Source organism: Rhamphochromis sp. 'chilingali' (assembly GCF_963969265.1).
Source record: "Rhamphochromis sp. 'chilingali' genome assembly, chromosome: 14".
In the NCBI taxonomy this organism is placed as follows: domain Eukaryota; kingdom Metazoa; phylum Chordata; class Actinopteri; order Cichliformes; family Cichlidae; genus Rhamphochromis; species Rhamphochromis sp. 'chilingali'.
In genome coordinates, this window is record NC_137941.1 from 30,467,494 (window position 1) to 30,486,550 (window position 19,057).

The following is a 19,057-nucleotide window of genomic DNA, read 5'->3' on the forward strand; positions in this document are numbered from 1 at the left end:
GTAACTATGAAGTTTAACATACAGGCATCCATGAAAACAGAATTTATTACATTTAACGGAGTTAGAAGCTAGCAGGAAATTAGCGGAAGGTAGCTCGCTAGTTTCGCCAGTTACCTAAGCATGATATACCATGTTCTGACTGAGAGAATTCTGAAAAAATTCAAACATTAGCTTTCCTATCACTTCCAACATAAATGAAGACAGGAAAATAAACAGCAGCAGACGTTTGTATGGTTACTGAAGTTGGGCTAACTGGTATATAATGATGTGCTACGTATCGCTAGCGACACAGCTATGTTAGCATAATATAAACAGCGAAGCTGGAGGATGAACGCTAACATTTTTCCACTCGATAAAAGTTAACATGAAGCTTCCTGACGGTTAGAGACACATGCAATTGCATGGCAGGATGCTGTAAGCGGACCAACTTCAGTCAGGAGAACAACTGAGATAATCCATCCACAGTACGAGGTTAGTCATTAATATACTGCAACAACATGGGAATGGAGCAGCTGTGATAGAATACAACATAAATGAATCAATGGTACAGAAGTGGAGGAAGCAAGAAGAATGAGTTGAATAAAGTTTGATTTATCTGACTGCTTTGTTTCGCCTAATGTGCCTTATAATCCCGTGTACCTTATGGTCCGAAAAATATGTATTTGACTTTTTTATTTGGCACACTGCAGTTTAAGGTTGCAAAGCGCCTCTTTTGAACTTCAGTGGATATTACATACATGGTTATGCTGAGGATATGTCAGCCCATTTCTACTGGAAATGCCTTTTGGTTAAACTTTCAGCAAGAAATTTGCACTGTTAAATGTTTATATGGTTTTAATGCACATAAAAAACAGCTGCTTATTTAACTGAAAATAAATGGATGGGGGTTTTTTTTGTGCTAGTAAAGTTGTGGAGTTGTATTTTGTCTCGCAGAAATTATATTGTCAGTTATATCAATATCGCAAATTTTCAAATATATATCGTGATATATTTTTTTGGCCATATGAATGAATTAATGAATGAATGAATGAATGAATGAATGTCTTTCATATCACCCTGCTCTACTTGTACTCACTACAGCCTGTACATACTTATAGTTATAGCATATTCATAACATACCTTCATACCGTGTACATTATAACATACCATAATAGACCCATTTCTGTAATATACTTACATATCTATATTTTTGCTAATATATATTTGTAATATATCTATATCATGGCTAAAGCACTTCTGGATGGATGCAAACTGCATTTCGTTGCCTTGTACCTGTAACATGTGCAATGACAATAAAGTTGAATTCTATTCTATTCTAATATTATTTCAAATAATTCTTTTTTAATAACTATTGTATCAGTTCTACTACACAGCAAAATATTAACACACAACTTGACACATGTAGAATTTTTTTCATAGTATACTAATGAAAAAATATACAACTATATAGGAACATAGTGAAGACCAATTATTTAAGACAATAAAGAGAGGTTAGTTTATTTTGGAGGCAAGCTCCATTTATTAAGTAAATTTTAAAAAGGCAGGAATGCACTTTAGAGGTTTGTGGGTTGCTCTTAAAAGAGCCGTTCTGGGGAAGTCACTGGGACGTCAAATAGGATATTCTTTTGGCTGCCAAGACACTGCTCCCTATGCCGAGAAGTGGGCCATGAACTTCTCCCTCACCATCAGGACCTTTCGAGTATCACTAGAAATATTATAAACAGTCATCTCCATACCACAGTTTGCTAACAGTAAACACCGACGACATTCACAGATAGCACACCATATCCATGTTATCAGTGTATAAACTGATAGTTTAACATATATTAGCATAGGTATCAATAAAGGACTACTGTATTAAACACTTTTACCAGGCATATGGACAGGCGCTCTGCAGGTGGGATTGAGCACCTGTAGTTGGTGTCCAGGCGGGTGATGCTTGGACTGACGCGGGACAGCAGCTCCTCAAATTGGGCAAGGGTAAGACAGTGGTACCGCTGAAAGCGGCCATCATCCAGACAGAGCTCCTGAAGCAAATGGTGAAACTCACCAAACTGCTCACGCTTCTGGAGGACCTGATGGTCCCAGGTACGGCGAGGACGTCCTTTACGCCGCTGCTCTGCTCTCTACAGTTAATAGAGAAGGGAGACTCTCTCTTCAAACACTAGATCAACAGCTGCCATCTTGCAAACATACCATCTGGCACTACTTCCTCCCACATTTAGAATAGAATAGAATAGAATAGCCTTTATTGTCATTGTACAGAGTACAACGAAATTGGAGTGCCACTCCCTTGGTGCAAGTTTCAATAATAAATATAAATGTAAAATATAAAAAGTACAAAAAAAACAATCGTAAGTACTCAAACAATAGTATGTACAATATATACAGGATAGCAGCATTAATATAATGACAGTATGAATAGCAGCATAATATAATGACAGTGACGGTATGGAATAGGTTCAATTGTTTTTGTGCTTATTTACTACGGTGATAGCTCTGGGAAAGAAGCTATCCCTGAATCTGTTTGTCCTGGTTTTATGTGACCTGTACCGTCGGCCTGACGGTAATAGTTCAAACAGTTGGTTGCTGGGGTGAGAGTGGTCCTTGATGATATTGCCAGCTCTGCTGAGGTACCGAGAGTTTGCAGTGACCTCCAGGCTGGGCAGAGAGCAGCCAGTGATCTTCTGGGCTGTGTTGATGACCCTCTGCAGTACTTTCCTGTCTGCAGCTGAGCACCCTGCATACCATGTTGTTATGCCGTACGTTAGGATGCTCTCTATGGTGGCTCTGTAAAATGTCACCAGCAGCCTCTCCTCCAGGTTGTTCCTCCTGAGCACTCTCAGAAAGTGGAGACGCTGCTGGGCCTTTTTAACCACCGCTGTAGTATTTGCAGTCCAGGAGAGGTCATCAGATATCTGCACGCCCAGAAACCTCATGGAGTGTACCCTCTCCACACAGCTCCCGTGAATGTAAAGTGGGGCCGGGTCTGCTCTGCCCTTCCTGAAGTCCAAGATAAGTTCTTTAGTTTTCGTGGTGTTCAGTTGGAGGTTGTTAACTGAACACCACTCAGTCAGTCTGTTGACCTCATCTCTGTAGTCCGACTCATCCCCCCTTGAGATGAGTCCAACCACTGTGGTGTCATCCGCGAACTTTATGATGGTGTTTGAGAGATGGGTAGGGGAGCAGTCGGATGTGTAGAGCGTAAACAGGAGGGGACTCAAAACACATCCTTGTGGAGACCCGGTGCTGAGTGTGATGGTGCTGGATCGGTGGGGGCCGAGTCTGACAGACTGTGGTCTATTTGTCAGGAAGTCCTTGATCCAGAGGCAGATGGGGGTGGAGAGTCCCAGGTGAGACAGTTTCTGGACCAGGATCTCCGGGATGATATGATTGAATGCTGAGCTGAAGTCCAGAAAGAGCATTCTCACATAGCTTCCTCGGTGCTCCAGGTGACTCAGCGCAGTGTGGAGCGCTATGGTGATAGCGTCCTCGGTGGAACGATTTGTCCTGTAGGCAAATTGGTGGGGGTCCAGAGTGGGAGGCAGACCGGCCCTGATGTGCTGACAGACCAGTCTCTCAAAGCACTTCATCACTACAGGCGTAAGTGCAACAGGCCTGTAGTCATTTGGGCTGGCCACAGCTGTCTTCTTGGCGATGGGGATGATGGTGGAGGTTTTGAGGCAGGGCGGGACGGTGTTTGATGACAAGGAAAGGTTGAAGATTTTAGTGAAGACTCCGGTCAGTTCGTCAGCACATGCTCTGAGAACCTTTCCATGTATTCCATCAGGACCTGCCGCCTTCCTGGGATTCACTGACCTTAGAACACACCTCACTTGGTGCTCCCTAAGTGTTAGTGTGCCAGTGCTGGGGGCGGGTGGAAGTGGTGTGGCAGCTGAGGGCTTGGTCGTCTCAAAGCGGGCGAAGAAACGGTTTAGATCCTCAGCCAGTGAGGCATCAGTCCTAGATGTTGCCTGGTTATTGCTTCTGTAGTTGGTAATGTGATTGATCCCCTGCCACATTTTTCTGGGGTCGTTGTCAGCAAAGTGATCTTCAATCCTCCTCCTATAGGCAGCCTTAGCTTTCCTGATGCCTCTACTCAGGTCTGCCCTGGCCGCCCTATACGCAGCCCTGTCCCCTGACTTGAAGGCAGTGTTGCGGCTTTTTAGGAGGGATTGCACTTCGCTATTCATCCAGGGTTTTTGATTTGGAAACACCCTGACCCTTTTGTTGACGGTGACATTGTCAACACAGTTCCTGATGTACGAGAGTACAGTGTCCGTGTACTCCTGGAGGTTGTGGCTGGAGAATAAATCCCATACAGTTGTTGAGAAGCAGTCCTGCAGTTGAGAAAGGGCTCCTTCAGGCCAGGTTTTTATTGTCTTTGTCTGGGGCTTTGTTTTTCTCAGCAGGGGGGTGTAGGTGGGGGTGAGGGACATGCAGAGGTGGTCAGATCCAGCCAGGTGGGGGAGGGGTGTCGCTCTGAAAGCATGCCTGATGTTTGAATAGACATGGTCCAAAGTGTGTTCTCCTCTCGTAGCAAAGTCCACGAACTGGACAAATTTAGGAAGCACAGTCTTTAGGCACGCTTTGTTAAAGTCGCCGGCGACAATAAAAACCCAATCGGGGTGGGCAAGCTGTTGTTTGTTTATGGTGTTGAGCAAGAGGCTGAGAGCTGTGCTAACGTTAGCATCCGGCGGTATATAAACAGCTATCACAATAACTACTGTAAACTCCCTCGGGATGTAAAAAGGTCTGCACGAGACTGCCAGAACCTCCAAATCAGGAGAACAGTGTGTGTGAATGATCCTGCTGTTACAACACCACTCGTTATGCACGTAAACACATAGCCCCCCTCCTCTGCTTTTACCTGAGTTGCTGTTTCTGTCATGCCGGTGTAGCGTGCGGCCTGCTAACTCGACTGCAGCGTCGGGAATCAGCGGGTGAAGCCACGTCTCCGTAATAAGAATAATTTCCGCTTCACGCGTGTGAAAATTGCATATTTTTAAGTGCGACCAGTTTGCGTTGGACGCGCTTCGAGGTGCGAATGTGAACGTGACCAGCTTGGGGCTTCTGGCGCTTTTTAGTCGTGTCTATCGCGTTCGGTGTGAACGCACCCTTATACTGCCTTCCCTTCACTGGCTTCCCGTTAATTCCAGAATTGAATTCAAAATCCTACTCCTCATATACAAGGTCTTGAATAATCAGTTCCCATCATGTTTTAATGACTTTATAGTACCATATCACCCCATTAGAGCACTTTGCTCTTGCACTGCAGGCTTCTTTTTCCCAGAGTATTATAAAGTAGAATGGGAGGCAGAGCCTTCTGTTTTCAGGCTCCTCTTCTATGGAACCAGCTTCCAGTTTGGATTTTGGGGACAGACATTATCCCAACTTTTAAGATTAGTCTTAAAACTTTTCTTTTTGCTAAAGCATATAGTTGGGGATGGATCAGGTGACCCTGAATTGTCCCTTGGTTATGCTGGAATAGGTGTAGGCAGCTGGAGGATGATGCATTGAGTATTTCTTGTTCAGTCATTTTTTTCACTCACTGTGTGTAGATAGATAGATCTCTCTGCATTGAATCATTACGTCTTATTAATCTCTGGCTCTCTTCAGCATGGCTTTTGACCTATCTTCCTCATCTCACCCCCACTGGTTGCAACAGGTGGCCGCACCTCTCTGAGCCTAGTTTTGCTGGAGGTTTCTTCATGTTAAAAGGGAGTTTTTCCTTCCCACTGTTGCCAAAGTGTTCGCTTATAGCGGCTCATATGATTGTTGGGTTTCTGTCTTCACACTCAGGCAACGGTCGTTGGGATTTGTATAAAAAACATTGAATTGAAACCAATATGAACTGTTAAAATGTATCCCAGTTTCTGTTCATTCACCCTAGTTATCCAGTTCTTGCTCACCATATGTTTTACACACATATAAATGAACAAAAGATTACTATACATTGTACAATAACTTGTCATTTTATCCAATTTCGACTTTTTTCTATCACTCACATTTACATTAAATCAGAGAATGAACCTGTTGTATATCAAGAAAGTCATTTCCTTTATACACTCACACCCAACAGTCCGGTTTGCTGTCCTCGTGGAGACATCTCATTGACATATTGCTTTCTTTCGCAACTTACCCTAACCCAGTGATTCGCAAACTGTGGTAAGTGTACCAGTGGTGGTACTTGGGCTCCCTCTAGTGGTACCCGGGAAGTCCAGATTTTGTGTGTGTGTGGGTGTGTGTGTGTGTGTGTCTGTATGTATACATATATATGTATAGATGTAATTGGCATGTGATAGATATATTGATTTGCTGTAGTAAATTACAGATTTTGGTCCCCACAAAGTAAAAACCAGTACACACACACAAACACACACAAAAGGCCAGCAGAATTTGACTCTTTTTACTAAATCATTTTCATAACAGCGATTAATAATCTGTGATAAAGGGAAATGAAGGAAAAACCTGAAATCCAAGCATGTTTAGACTTTAAATATTACCAGCATCAGTCTAAAAAGTTAAATATCTTTGCTTTATGACCATTACATATGTCAGCACTAAGAGAATAGACTTGAACACTTACATAAATGCCATAAATAATAGTGCAGTGATTTCAGTGTTATTTAACTAGACACAATAATATCTTGAGATGTTTAGAAATTTCATTCATTTTGAGTCCATATATAATTGGATTTAAAAGAGGATGAAATAAAATCAACTCAAAGGTCAATATCAAACGGAGAGTTTTTGATAAGTCTGTTTCCAGTCGAACTATAATTATATCAAAGGAAATAAAACAAGAAAAGTGAATTAAAACCAGCAAGTGGGGTAAACATGTCTTTACAGCTTTTTTTCTCACTTCTCTACACCTTTGGTAAGATATTTTAAGAATCTTGATGTATGAAAAAAGTATGAAAAGCAAAGGTAGAAGGGCAATGTTTATCAACATGACCACACCATATATAGATATTGCTACTGACGGCACACACTGAAGCTTGTGAACTGAATTATTACAAAAAATTCCTGTCAGAGTAAAGCTACAGAGTTTGACATTAGAATACAACACACCTAACATCAAGGCTTCAAAAGCAGGTATAAGCCAAGCTAAAATCAGACATACATATATAGTTATTCTATTCATAATAACTGGATATTGCAGGGGTTTACATATAGACACATACCTGTCATATGCCATTGCTGCCAACAGTAAAAATTCTGAACCAACCGAGGTGTAATATGATAAACCTTGGAAAAGACAGAGTGGATATGATATCATCTGTTTTTCAGACAAAACATCAGATAAGAGCTTTGGATAGATAATCATGCTGTAAAGAACAGAGTTGATTAACAAAGCTGCAATAAAAATGTACATTGGCTCGTGAAGGTTTTTGTGAGTCCAGATAAGGAAAACTATAGTGGAATTAAAGCAGAGTATCAGAATATAAAGTGTAAATATGATCACAAAATAAAGATATCTGTATTTGTGCAATTCTGCAAACCCACCTAGAGTTAGCAATGTTACATTTAATTCAATATCCATTTAATGAACAAAAATGTTATTTACTATACAACTAGATGACATAAATGGTATTCATTAAAAATCAAATGAAAAGACAAGTCTTAATGTATTGTAGTAATGCTTTTCCAGCACCGAACTAAGAAGTAATTGGCTCTGTGGCTTTGTTTTATCAGACAATTTCCCATTCTCAATGGGACTCATTAAGTTCTTCAAGAACATGTAAACAACTTCACCAAACTTTATCAGTTGATATTTTTGTCTGTGTGATCTATCATCCTATAGCATACCTCATAGAGAGGTGAGTAGACTTAGTAGTGTAGATAAAATAATAATAAAATATCATTATTATTATTATTATTTGTGTATAACTTTCTATAACCAAAGTGCTTGCTGGTACAGGAGAAGCACTTCTAGTATATATTCTGAGCCCAGGCCATGAAGGACAGGTAATTAGTAAAATCTTAAAATCAATTCTAATGCAATATGTAAATTTTTCTTAGTCTTTAGAAGATGTCTAGCTGCTGTATTTTGCACGATCTACAGTCAATTTAATGCTTTCTGAATGATACCTGTTAGAAGACCATTACATTACTGTATTTTTTGGATTATAAAGGTGCACTTTAAACCCTTGATTATGTTGAATGATGAATTGAAGGCAAAAAAAATACTGAATGCAATTCTAACAAGCTTGAAAGTCAATATGTGTTCAACACAGCTTAAACTCTTTTGAGCAAATTTTACTGAATGTCTTTAAATAGTCTTCAGGAATAGTTCTCCAGGCTTCTTGAAGGGTATCCTAAACCATTAATGTTGAGGTCCTGGTGCTGTAGACATCAGTCCATAACTGACAGTGTTCTGCAGTGTTGTTGTTTTTTTCGTTGTTGTTGTTTTTTAATTCCAGGTTATTGAAAGCCATTGCTAATTAGATATTTTCTAAATTATATCACATGGTGGATCAAACTCTGACATAACTTATGAAAGTGACCAACATTATTAGAGACAAGGAAACAGAAGCAGGGCTACAGAGTAGGGCTGAACGATTATGGAAAATAATCTAATTGCGATTTTTTGCCCCAATATTGCGATTGCGATGCGATATGCGATTATTTTTTAAGGTCTTTGTCTTCTGTATTTTAAACAAAGACAAGCAATACATCATATAGTATGGCCAATACTATATTACATTAATTTTAAACTGTTCTTTCCTGGAAGACAGACCTCTGTTATGATGACATGAGGTGATGCATGAATTGATGACTGACATTTTTATTTAACTTCTTCAATCACAACAGTATATTTGAACATACACAATAGTTTATTTTTAGCTTACAAACATCTGAGCATAAAGTGCTGACAAGGAACCCTGGTGTAAACATTAAAATGAAAGTCAGTACAATGTGCAGATTGCAGAAATATACATAAACAAAATCAGTGGCTTTACCACACTCAGTTTTTCGACATCTGTGAACTACTAGACAGTCATTCAATTAAAAAATAATATTAAATAAATAAAACTATCCATCCATCCATCCATTTTCATCCGCTTTGTCCGGGGCCGGGTCGCGGGGGCAGCAGCCTAAGCAAAGAGGCCCAGACCTCCCTCTCCCCAGCCACCTCCTCCAGCTTATCCGGGGGAATACCAAGGCGTTCCCAGGCCAGCCGAGAGATATAATCTCTCCAGCGTGTCCTGGGTCTGCCCGGGGGCCTCCTCCCGGTGGGACATGCCTGGAACACCTCACCCAGGAGGCGCCCAGGGGGCATCCTTGTCAGATGCCCGAACCACCTCAGCTGGCTCCTTTCGATGTGGAGCAGCAGCTGCTCTACTCTGAGCCCCTCCCGGATGGCCGAACTTCTCACCCTATCTCTAAGGGAGAGGCCAGCCACCCTTCGGAGGAAGCTCATTTCTGCCGCTTGTATCCGCGATCTCGTTCTTTCGGTCACTACCCACAGCTCGTGGCCATAGGTGAGGGTAGGGACGTAGATCGACCGGTAAATTGACCGGTAAATAAAACTAATAAATAAAAAATACACACATCTTACTGATCTCTGCAGTCAGTAACATTACACATAAAGTGCAAACATAATAGCAATTGTATAAACACACACACAAACACGCCTTTAAAGTTTAAAGGCGTGAAATTGGACGCTCTAGTTCTGATTAGCGTCACCGCTGTCTCCGTGGAGTTTAATAAACTCGGCCGTCTGCTTCTTGCTATCTAAAATATAACCAGACACTGGTGTAAATTCTCGACTGTCTCATACTTCTGTTTAATAAGTTTTCTGTTTGACGTTTAGTCAGCTGTGTGAAAACCAAGGAGGAACCCACCCGGGGGATTAATAAAGTTTTATTTTATCTAATCTAATAACTTTAATCTCAGCCAAACCGATTTACTCACGAACAAACAAAACACTGAAAAAAGCCCAACAATAACATTTTTAGGTTGTCTAAGTGACTTATATATTACGTTTAACCCGAGCAGCGAAACTCCGCGGTGATCTGAAAATGATGTGCCGGGAGTTGTGCCGTTCTCGGCCGCATCAGTAACCCTCGAGCTCCCGGCTAGCTGTCGAGCTGGTGGGTAGCAGACGCCTCTGAAAACGTCGAAGCACTTTTGCAAATATGGGATATCTTGATAAACCGAGCAGATATTTGATGTTTACACAGCTACTTTCTCGCCTGAAAATATGTTAAAAGTTTATTTTGTGACCCAGAAAGATTAGTATGAGTAATTTTAAAACTTAGTAGCGGCCGCCATTGCTGGAAACTGGAGTTTGGCTGGGCCGCGCTATGAATTCTGGGATATGGTAGTAATTTGGACAGCCTTCGGCGCGTCGCTGTGACGTAATCGGTCTACAAATGCGGCCTCAGGAGGATGCAGCCCATGAATTTGGACATGTCCAGAGTATAATCGCAGCCTTTGCGGTTAGAAAATTGCACTTGATCATGTCGCGATATTATCGCAAATGCGATATATCGTTCAGCCCTACTACAGAGTCAGAATACAAACAGACTAAAGAAGTCTCTCCAGAAAAAAAAAGAACCACTGCCCAGTATTTACATCATACCCTGAAGTATACCTTGAAGAACCTGGAGAGGTTAATTCTCAAACATCTCACAACTCTGGTGAGTAAACTGCTGGATCCCCTGCTGGTCACTTACTATCCTAGTATTGGGGTGAATGATGCAGTCATGTACCTCCTGCACAGATCACTGTCACACCTGGAGAGTACTGGAAGCACTGTGAGATTCATGTTTTTTTTTTCTCCCTTCCTAACGGCCACCTCCAGAAATTCTCTGATGATACAGTCATTGATGGATGTCTGAGGGGAACGATCTAGAGTATAGGAAAATCATCACCGACTTCATCATCTGGTGTGAATTCAACCAACCACCATCCATCGCACCAGTGAACATCCATAGTTTGGATATTGATGTGGTCGACACATACAAATTCCTGGGTGATCCAACATATCACCCTAATTTAATTTAGCCTTCTGTTTATTTTACTTTATACCTCGTGTATTTATATTTATTCAGTCGGATCTGTTTCCAGCCCTTTTTAAACTACTTTAAACCACTTTGATCTCTAATTTTCACTTGGTGAGGGATTATTATGTTCTTCCTAGTCTGAACTGCTCTCTTCACCTGAGCTGCTATCCTGTTCTGAGTCACTGTCTTCTTTGTTTCTTACAGTCACGTGCAAAATGTCCCTTTTTTCCACACTCCCAGCATGCAGCGCTAAAATTACTGTTTGGTGTGTATCTAAGTCTGCCTTTACCTCTTGCTCTTCCAATATGCATTCCTCTCCCTTTCTTTTGGATTATTCCTGCTCCAGCTTATTGTTTTTCTAAACATTTCTCATCAGGTGTTAATTTTACTTGTTTATTTCCCATTTTCAAAGATTTTGCTGGGCCGTCACTGGCACGCTTGACTTCAGAGTGGTTGCTGATACTCCCTTCTACTTCACTTCTAAAAAATGAAGCGGTATCAGTTTTATGAGATAAAACTCAACCGTTGTCCTTTGTCACCAGTACGTGAGCCTCAAGCAAAGAAAACAAAAAATGGAAGTAGTTCAGCAGCATATTGTGCTGTAAAATCAACTTACTTCCAGACAAATACACATAGACATTTGCGCCCTTCTACAATTTGTTACGAAGTAATTACGACTACCTCTAAAACCTAAGTCTAATTTGGTTCGTTACGGCGTAATTGCGGCTACTTCTAACCTATTTTACGCGTTTCATTAAACCTTTGCGGTGGTTTTATATACCAAAATAATGTTTCTCACCCTCAGATGTCTCACTGGTGGTTCGGATCGTCAGACTGAATCCCACCGCCGTGGACCAGACTATAAACACCTGCCCGCACCCGAATTCACGTCCCGGGGCTTTCTTCCTCGTCTAAGAGGAAAACCTTTTGGTGGCAGTGGTTATTATTATATTCACATGCTTCCATCTTCCATCAGTGGTCAGTGACAACTCGTACTTTTCGACTCTCCTTCTTCTCCCTCCTCGCGCTCACAGAAACATAACAGGTATTGCAGTCCATTCTCCCTGCAGCACAGACTACACTGCCCATGAGGCTACTTTCTTCTGCAACACTCTGCCTATTGCCTTCATAATAAATTATTTTGAATAATAATTTTTAAAAATATTTCTTCAAGTCATTAGGCGGCCGCAAGTACAGGTGACATGGGGCGCGAGATTCAGACACAGGCATTAGAGCCTCTTAATGCGTGCTTTCTTTGGGTTTCCACTGGCGTGGAATTACCAAAAATAGAGAGGGCATAGCCTAATATATGAAACAGGGAAAGACCGCCGTGTAATCCATTTATTTCAATAAGGTAACTGTATTCTGAATACCACCTTTTAAAACGGTAACTGTAATGGAATACAGTTACTCATATTTTGTATCTTAAATATGTAACGCCCGTACAATTATTCCATTACGCCCCATCACTGCCGGCAGGGTGCAGGTGTTGAGTGGCCAGATGTTGTTCTTCCCATTCAACTGACTATTCAAAACTTGCTCTAGCTTGAAGTTGGCCTTTAGTGTTGTTCTGTCATGGTTGGCTGTGTGGCAGGCAGGCAGGAGTGGTGAACCCAAAATGCAGGACTCTTAGGAAACGAGGTTTAAACTGAAAATGCAGCTTTATTGCTGGAACAAAACTTCAACATAAAATAAAACTCACAAAAGCAAACAAAACTCTAACTGAGGTGCAGGAGGCCTGGAAGTCATGAACACACAGCAAGTTGAGGGTACGACAAGACAGGGAGCACAGGAAAACACAGGGCTTAAATACACAGGGGAGTAATTAGGAAATGGACAACAGGAGGGAGACACAGCTGGGAGAAATTAGGCTAACGAGACAGGAGAGAGGTAAAACTGAACACATTGACATGAGACATGAACTTTCAGAATAAAACAGGAAACTAACAGACACAGAGAACCAGACAGGACACTGAACTTGGCAGGCAGACTCACGAGCAGACACAGTGACACCATGGACAGACAGAGGGAACACAGGCAGGCATGAAACAAACACACTAACACATAGCAAACCTAAACAAAAGACAAGGCAGAATAAACAAGAATATAGAAGAATATAAAGAAACACAAAACACCGAGTCCTCAGACTCAGGACCATGACATGTTCGCCACATCCCCACTGAATTGAAGGCTCTTAGCATTCTATGCATTCCATTGAGTCAACGGCTTTCATTTTCATTTTTCTCCTTGTGTGATTAAGTCTTACCTGTAGGCCATTCTGTGGATACAGTGATGTTAAGGATCTCTGCCTGTAAAATCTCCTCAAACACATGCATAGCAAAGTAGAATATTACCAAGCTCTCAGAGCTTCGCGATTAATAATCAATACTCTTTTGATGTATTTGTTTCGCAACTACTTTCTTCTCCTTTCCCCGTTTGCCACTGATGAACTGATAACACTATCGGAGTTATTACTGTACAACTGTGACATTTAAGAAATCAAAATATTCATATTTTCATTCATTCTTGTGTGTGTGTGTGTGTGTGTGTGTGTGTGTGTGTGTGTGTGTGTGTGTGTGTGTGTGTGTGTACATGCGCACTCGCATATGCCTTAGAAGAATGAAAAAAGGTACTTCAAACTGTATGATGCAATTTACTTCATAATATCAACATGGCCCCTTAAGGCGAATTCATGACTTTAACATTTGGCTACACAAAGCTGCCCCCTGGTGAGTAAGGAGCCGGCTCGCGTTGTTCACTTCAAAGAGTTGGCTCTAAGAGCCATTTTTGTGCCATTTCGTTCGCGACCGACACGTCACTAATTTGTATTCAGCCAATCTTGATATCTGATCACTCAGATCACTGCAGCGTTGACCTGCCCCACACTAAGACTAGGGCCTCAACATAGTCAAAATGAACATACTGTCATGTCTTAATTTCCTTTTATTCATGTTGCCACTTCTCCCTCCTCTGTCTTGCTTTAAGAATATACACTCTGTGGTGTCTAAATTTATTTGGAATGGGAAAAGGCCATCAACATTGCTACAGTTTTACTACTGGTCATTCAAAATCAGGGTGCTTAGGGGGTTGTTACTACCAGAGATGGGCAGTAACGCGTTACTGTAATCCGATAACTTTTTTCAAGTAACGAGTAAAGTAAGGGATTACTATTGCAAAAACGGTAATTAGATTACCGTTACTTTCCCGTAGGAATGCTGCGTTACTGCGTTACTAAAACCGTGATTTTTTTGCGAGAATGTCTCATGACAGTGACGTAAGCGAGTGGACGTTCGTGACAACAGCTGTGTGCAGATCAATGGATAATATATCGAGTGTGGGAGAGAGTATGAGCATGCAGCGTTTAAAGCGTGGAAGTACTGACCTTACTTTAAGTTTGATTCCATAAAAAGTGACAAAAACATTAGTGTCCGTTGTGCGTGGGAAGAAAACTTCTTTTTACAGCGAAAAAAACCTCTAAACTTCCAAGCAAGCACCAAGTGCGCTACGACGTAATGGGAAACTCACAGAGAAACTCGCGGATTCTTCCACTGACCGCTGCGGCACACCTGCACCAGGGTAAACCTCCGCCTACCCTACTCCTGCTTTACAGGTGAAAATAGAGCAACAGGACCGCTGAGTCTCTGACTTTATTTATTTTCTGCTGTGTTTTACTTGCATCTATTTGAAAGAGTGAGTGTAAACACACAAAAATATTTTATGTGCTGGAATGTGCAGAAAATAGGTTTAAATATTAAACAAATTTCTTCCAGTCAGAGAATGTTGCATATAATTACATTTTTGCTTGATGCATAAAGTTAAAAGATTAAAACTAATAAAACAAGTTAAAAAAAGAGATTTTTCCATTTGATTACATTTTGTATGATGGATTATGTAGAAAAAGTAGAATTGGACTGAAAGATCTATCGCTTTATCACCTATTCAGGTTGTAAATCGTGTTTTTAAAAAGTAACTAAGTAATTAATTACTTTTGAAAATAAGTAATCAGTAAAGTAATGGGATTACTGTTTTGGGGAAGTAATCAGTAATTAGTTACTGATTACTTTTTTCAAGTAACATGACCAACACTGGTGAGGAGTAATCCGAAGCGAACACAGCAGCCGCCCTGCACAGCGCTACCCTTCCAGCGCGTCACACAGACCCGCCGTGTTCCCCCGCAGGAAACAAGCATCGAAGGCGTTTGGAAAGGGAGGGGGATAAGTGTGTGTGTGTGCGTGTCCATAGTTCGCCCTGCCAGGCTAAGTAAACAGTCTACCAGCCAACCCAGGTGGCCTTGTATGGAGTGGGAAGGAACAGACTAAACACAGTCGTTATCAGGGTGTTTTTGTTCGGCTCCAGCCTTGCAGCTGGCGCCAAAGGGGCTATCCGCATGAAGTGATGGTGCTTTTTACTTTAGTGCGAACAGCTCATATGAATTTCAAAGCAGTTCTACAGTCCAACACTGGTCTCTCAATCTCCCGTTGGAGAGCCGCGAGCTTCGCCATACTTGCGTTCTTTGATGTTGTCATTTCTTGTGCTCATGATGTTGGTTTTGATATCTGTTGAGAGGGAAACATGAAGATGAAACCAGAAGATGTCCTTAAGTTGTCATGTGATGTAAACTGTTTAGAACTCATACATATATACCAACAAGACAGTGTACATCACTGTCACAACAGCATTTGTTGTCATCCAAAGGTTTTATGGTTTTTCCTATAATACCTTGTGGCCACTCTCTAGGCAAAATGCCCTGACCGATTTTTTGTCCCAGTCCAGCTGACCAGGTGGTCAAGGTGCGGCCTCATGGTCTCTTGCTTCTACAGCCGAACAGAGCAGGCGGGCTAAAACTTTGTTATCGGTAAGCTGAAGAAATTAATCTCTAACGAGTTAAAATGCCATCCAAACTGATAATGTTCACAAAGTATAATTTAGCTTACGGCGGTAAGCTAAATGTGGCTAATCAGACACGTGATGTGCGGAGTGTGGGTACAGTTGTTGGGTGTCTCTGAAACGCACTGTTGATATGCTAGTTAGATCGTTAACCAAGTCATTAACATGTGAAAAGCTGTAAATGGTTAAAACAGCTGAAAATAAGTTTATGAGAGATAATTGTAAGCAGACTTTATGCTGCTTCCTGCTTAATTTTTTGATGTCAATCATTTGTTTTACAATACAGTGGAACCCCGACTTAGGAATACCCCATTTAACGAAAAATTCAAGTTACGACGGCACTTAACGGCAATATTTCTGCCCGTGTTATGGCAAAATGCCCGTGTAACAAAATCCACTGTCTCTGATTGGCTGAGCCCAGAATGCCTACAATGCCCACAATGCCTTCCAAATCATGTGACAACCCCCTTGGCTTTCGTACTTGAGCTTCGCTGTTCCACTTGAACGACGTATTGTTGTTGCAGTTAGCAATTAGCCTATAGCCTACCATTCACTCAAAAGGCGCGATGGGTGCTTCGACTTACGAAAATTTTCGACTTCTGAAAGACCCTCGGGAACGAATTAATTTCGTAAGTCGGGGTTCAACTGTACTCAGTATTGAATACTTGGAGGTAATTTTTAGTGTATTTCCACTTGTACTAGTAGGCCTATGATACAAGCGGGATTAAGCACATCTATTCTAATACTCCTATTCGTGGACTGAGTCCTTGTGTTTACATGTTATTGAAATTATTTGCACTTTGTTCGGTTTCTGATAAGCGTTTGTGTATTGCTCCAACAATGACTTTATATCTGATGGATCTAATGAATGTTTACCATGAAAAGTGAATTATATGGTGACTATAATTCCTGAATGTTTGAAGCCCTGTAGATCATCTTTAACATTGCTGCAGGTTACAACTTCAGGTCTCAAAGTCAAATGAACACTGCAGCATCACTGAGAGTTAAAAACTGTATAAATTATTTCACCTTTAATAAAATGGGTGTTCTGTTTTACAAAGTGTAACAATTACATTTAACATCCAGGTATTCATGAAAACAGAATTTAGTAAATTTAACAGAGTTAGAAATTAGCATTGAATTTACACATTACACTATACAATACACTATATTATGTTTATAAATAATGAGTTATGGAAAGTTCAAAAGAATTTTTCATTAAAAAAAACTATATATATATATATATATATATATATATATATATATATATATATATATATATATATATATATATATATATATATATAACTGAGAAAACAGAAGACACTGTGATGAATATTCACATGCTTGTCACCATCAAAGAGAGACTTCTACTAATTGATTCATTCTGCTAAATTATTTTTATGTGAATATACAATAGTAAATAATAATCTATGACAATATAGAAGGGAAAATGTGAAATGCAGGCATATGAGATGTTTAGAATTTAAACATTACCAGAAACAGTTTAAGAAATTGTTTGTCTTTGTTTTATGACCATTATGTTGTCATCAATAGAAGAACAGAAATCAACATTTACATAAATGTCATGACATTTCTATAAATTTGATCTCTTTTCCTCTGTCTAGTATGTAAAATCGGAGAAAAGGTACTCCATTGTCTAGTTTGCATTACAATTTAAAATTATATGCCATACATTTGATAATAGGGCAGTAATACCAGTGTTATTAAACTTGACAACAATATTTTGATATGTTTGAAAATTTCATTCATTTTGAGTCCATATATGATTGGATTTAAAAGAGGATGGAATACAATTGACTGAAACGTCAATGTCAAACGAAGAGTTTTGGATAGATCAGAATCCAGTCGAACTATAATTATATCAAAGAAAATAAAACAGGAAAAGTTGGTTAACACCAGCAGGTGGGGTAAACATGTCTTTACAGCTTTTTTCCTCACTTCTCTACAACAATGATATGATATTCTAATAATCCTGATGTATGTAAAAAGTATGAAAAGCAAAGGTAGAAGGGCAATGCTTATCAACATGACCACACCATATATAGATATTGCGACCGAGGGCACACACTGAAGCTTGTAAAGTGAATTATTACAAAAAATTCCTGTCAGAGAAAAGCTACAGAGTTTGACATTCGAATACAACACACCCATCACTGAGGTTTCAAAAGCAGGTATAAGCCAAGCTAAAATCAGACATACATAAATAGTTATTCTACTCATAATAACTGGATATTGCAGGGGTTTACATATAGACACATACCTGTCATATGCCATTGCTGCCAACAGTAAAAAGTCTGAACCAACCGAGGTGTAATATGATAAACCTTGGAAAAGACAGAGTGGATATGATATCATCTGTTTTTCAGACAAAACATCAGATAAGAGCTTTGGATAGATAATCATGCTGTAAAGAACAGAGTTGATTAACAAAGCTGCAATAAAAATGTACATTGGCTCGTGAAGGTTTTTGTGAGTCCAGATAAGGAAAACTATAGTGGAATTAAAGCAGAGTATCAGAATATAAAGTGTAAATATGATCACAAAATAAAGATACCTGTATTTGTGCAATTCTACAAACCCACCTAGAGTTAACAATGTTACATTTAATTCAACATCCATTCAATTAACAAAAATGTTATTTACTATACAACTAGATGACATAAATGGTATTCATTAAAAATCAAATGAAAAGACAAGTCTTAATGTATTTGTTACAACCCACTCTGCTAGGCGTCAGGGGAGGAGTAACATAAACAAGCCCCCACACAAACTGAGTAAAGTAAAAAGTTTTAATTTCAAACTTTAAACAGAAAACCGACAGGGCTGTTCAACAGACCACTGGGCATATAATTATTACATAAAGAACAAACGAAACAGTCACGCGTAAAAGCTAAGGGTTAACTAAAGCAGGCTGGCAGCACACAAAATAAAAGCTAAGGGTAACTAAGGCAAGCCAGCATCACAAAACTCTAATGAAACTAAGTTCAGCTGTATATCAGGTTTAAACAAAGAGCAACACAGCAAAGAGGTTTAACAAACAAGATTCACATGCAGAGCAGACGAGAAGGACACTGCATATTCACTTCAGAGCAGCAGTTCCCCCTAGTGTGAAGGATCTTCAGCCTTTTATA

At 40.2% G+C, this 19,057-nt stretch overlaps 2 protein-coding genes across 2 annotated transcripts; both read right to left on the bottom strand.

The window, feature by feature from the left end:
• Positions 1–6,625: 6,625 nt before the first annotated feature.
• Positions 6,626–7,546, bottom strand: LOC308410470 (olfactory receptor 6N2-like; the record flags this gene model as incomplete). Its single annotated transcript, XM_080903806.1, has 1 exon — positions 6,626–7,546. The coding sequence occupies one exon, from the start codon at positions 7,544–7,546 to the stop codon at positions 6,626–6,628; it is 921 nt and encodes a 306-aa protein (XP_080759932.1).
• A 10,039-nt stretch (positions 7,547–17,585) lies between these two features.
• Positions 17,586–18,545, bottom strand: LOC308410471 (olfactory receptor 6N2-like; the record flags this gene model as incomplete). Its single annotated transcript, XM_080903807.1, has 1 exon — positions 17,586–18,545. The coding sequence occupies one exon, from the start codon at positions 18,543–18,545 to the stop codon at positions 17,586–17,588; it is 960 nt and encodes a 319-aa protein (XP_080759933.1).
• Positions 18,546–19,057: the final 512 nt, after the last annotated feature.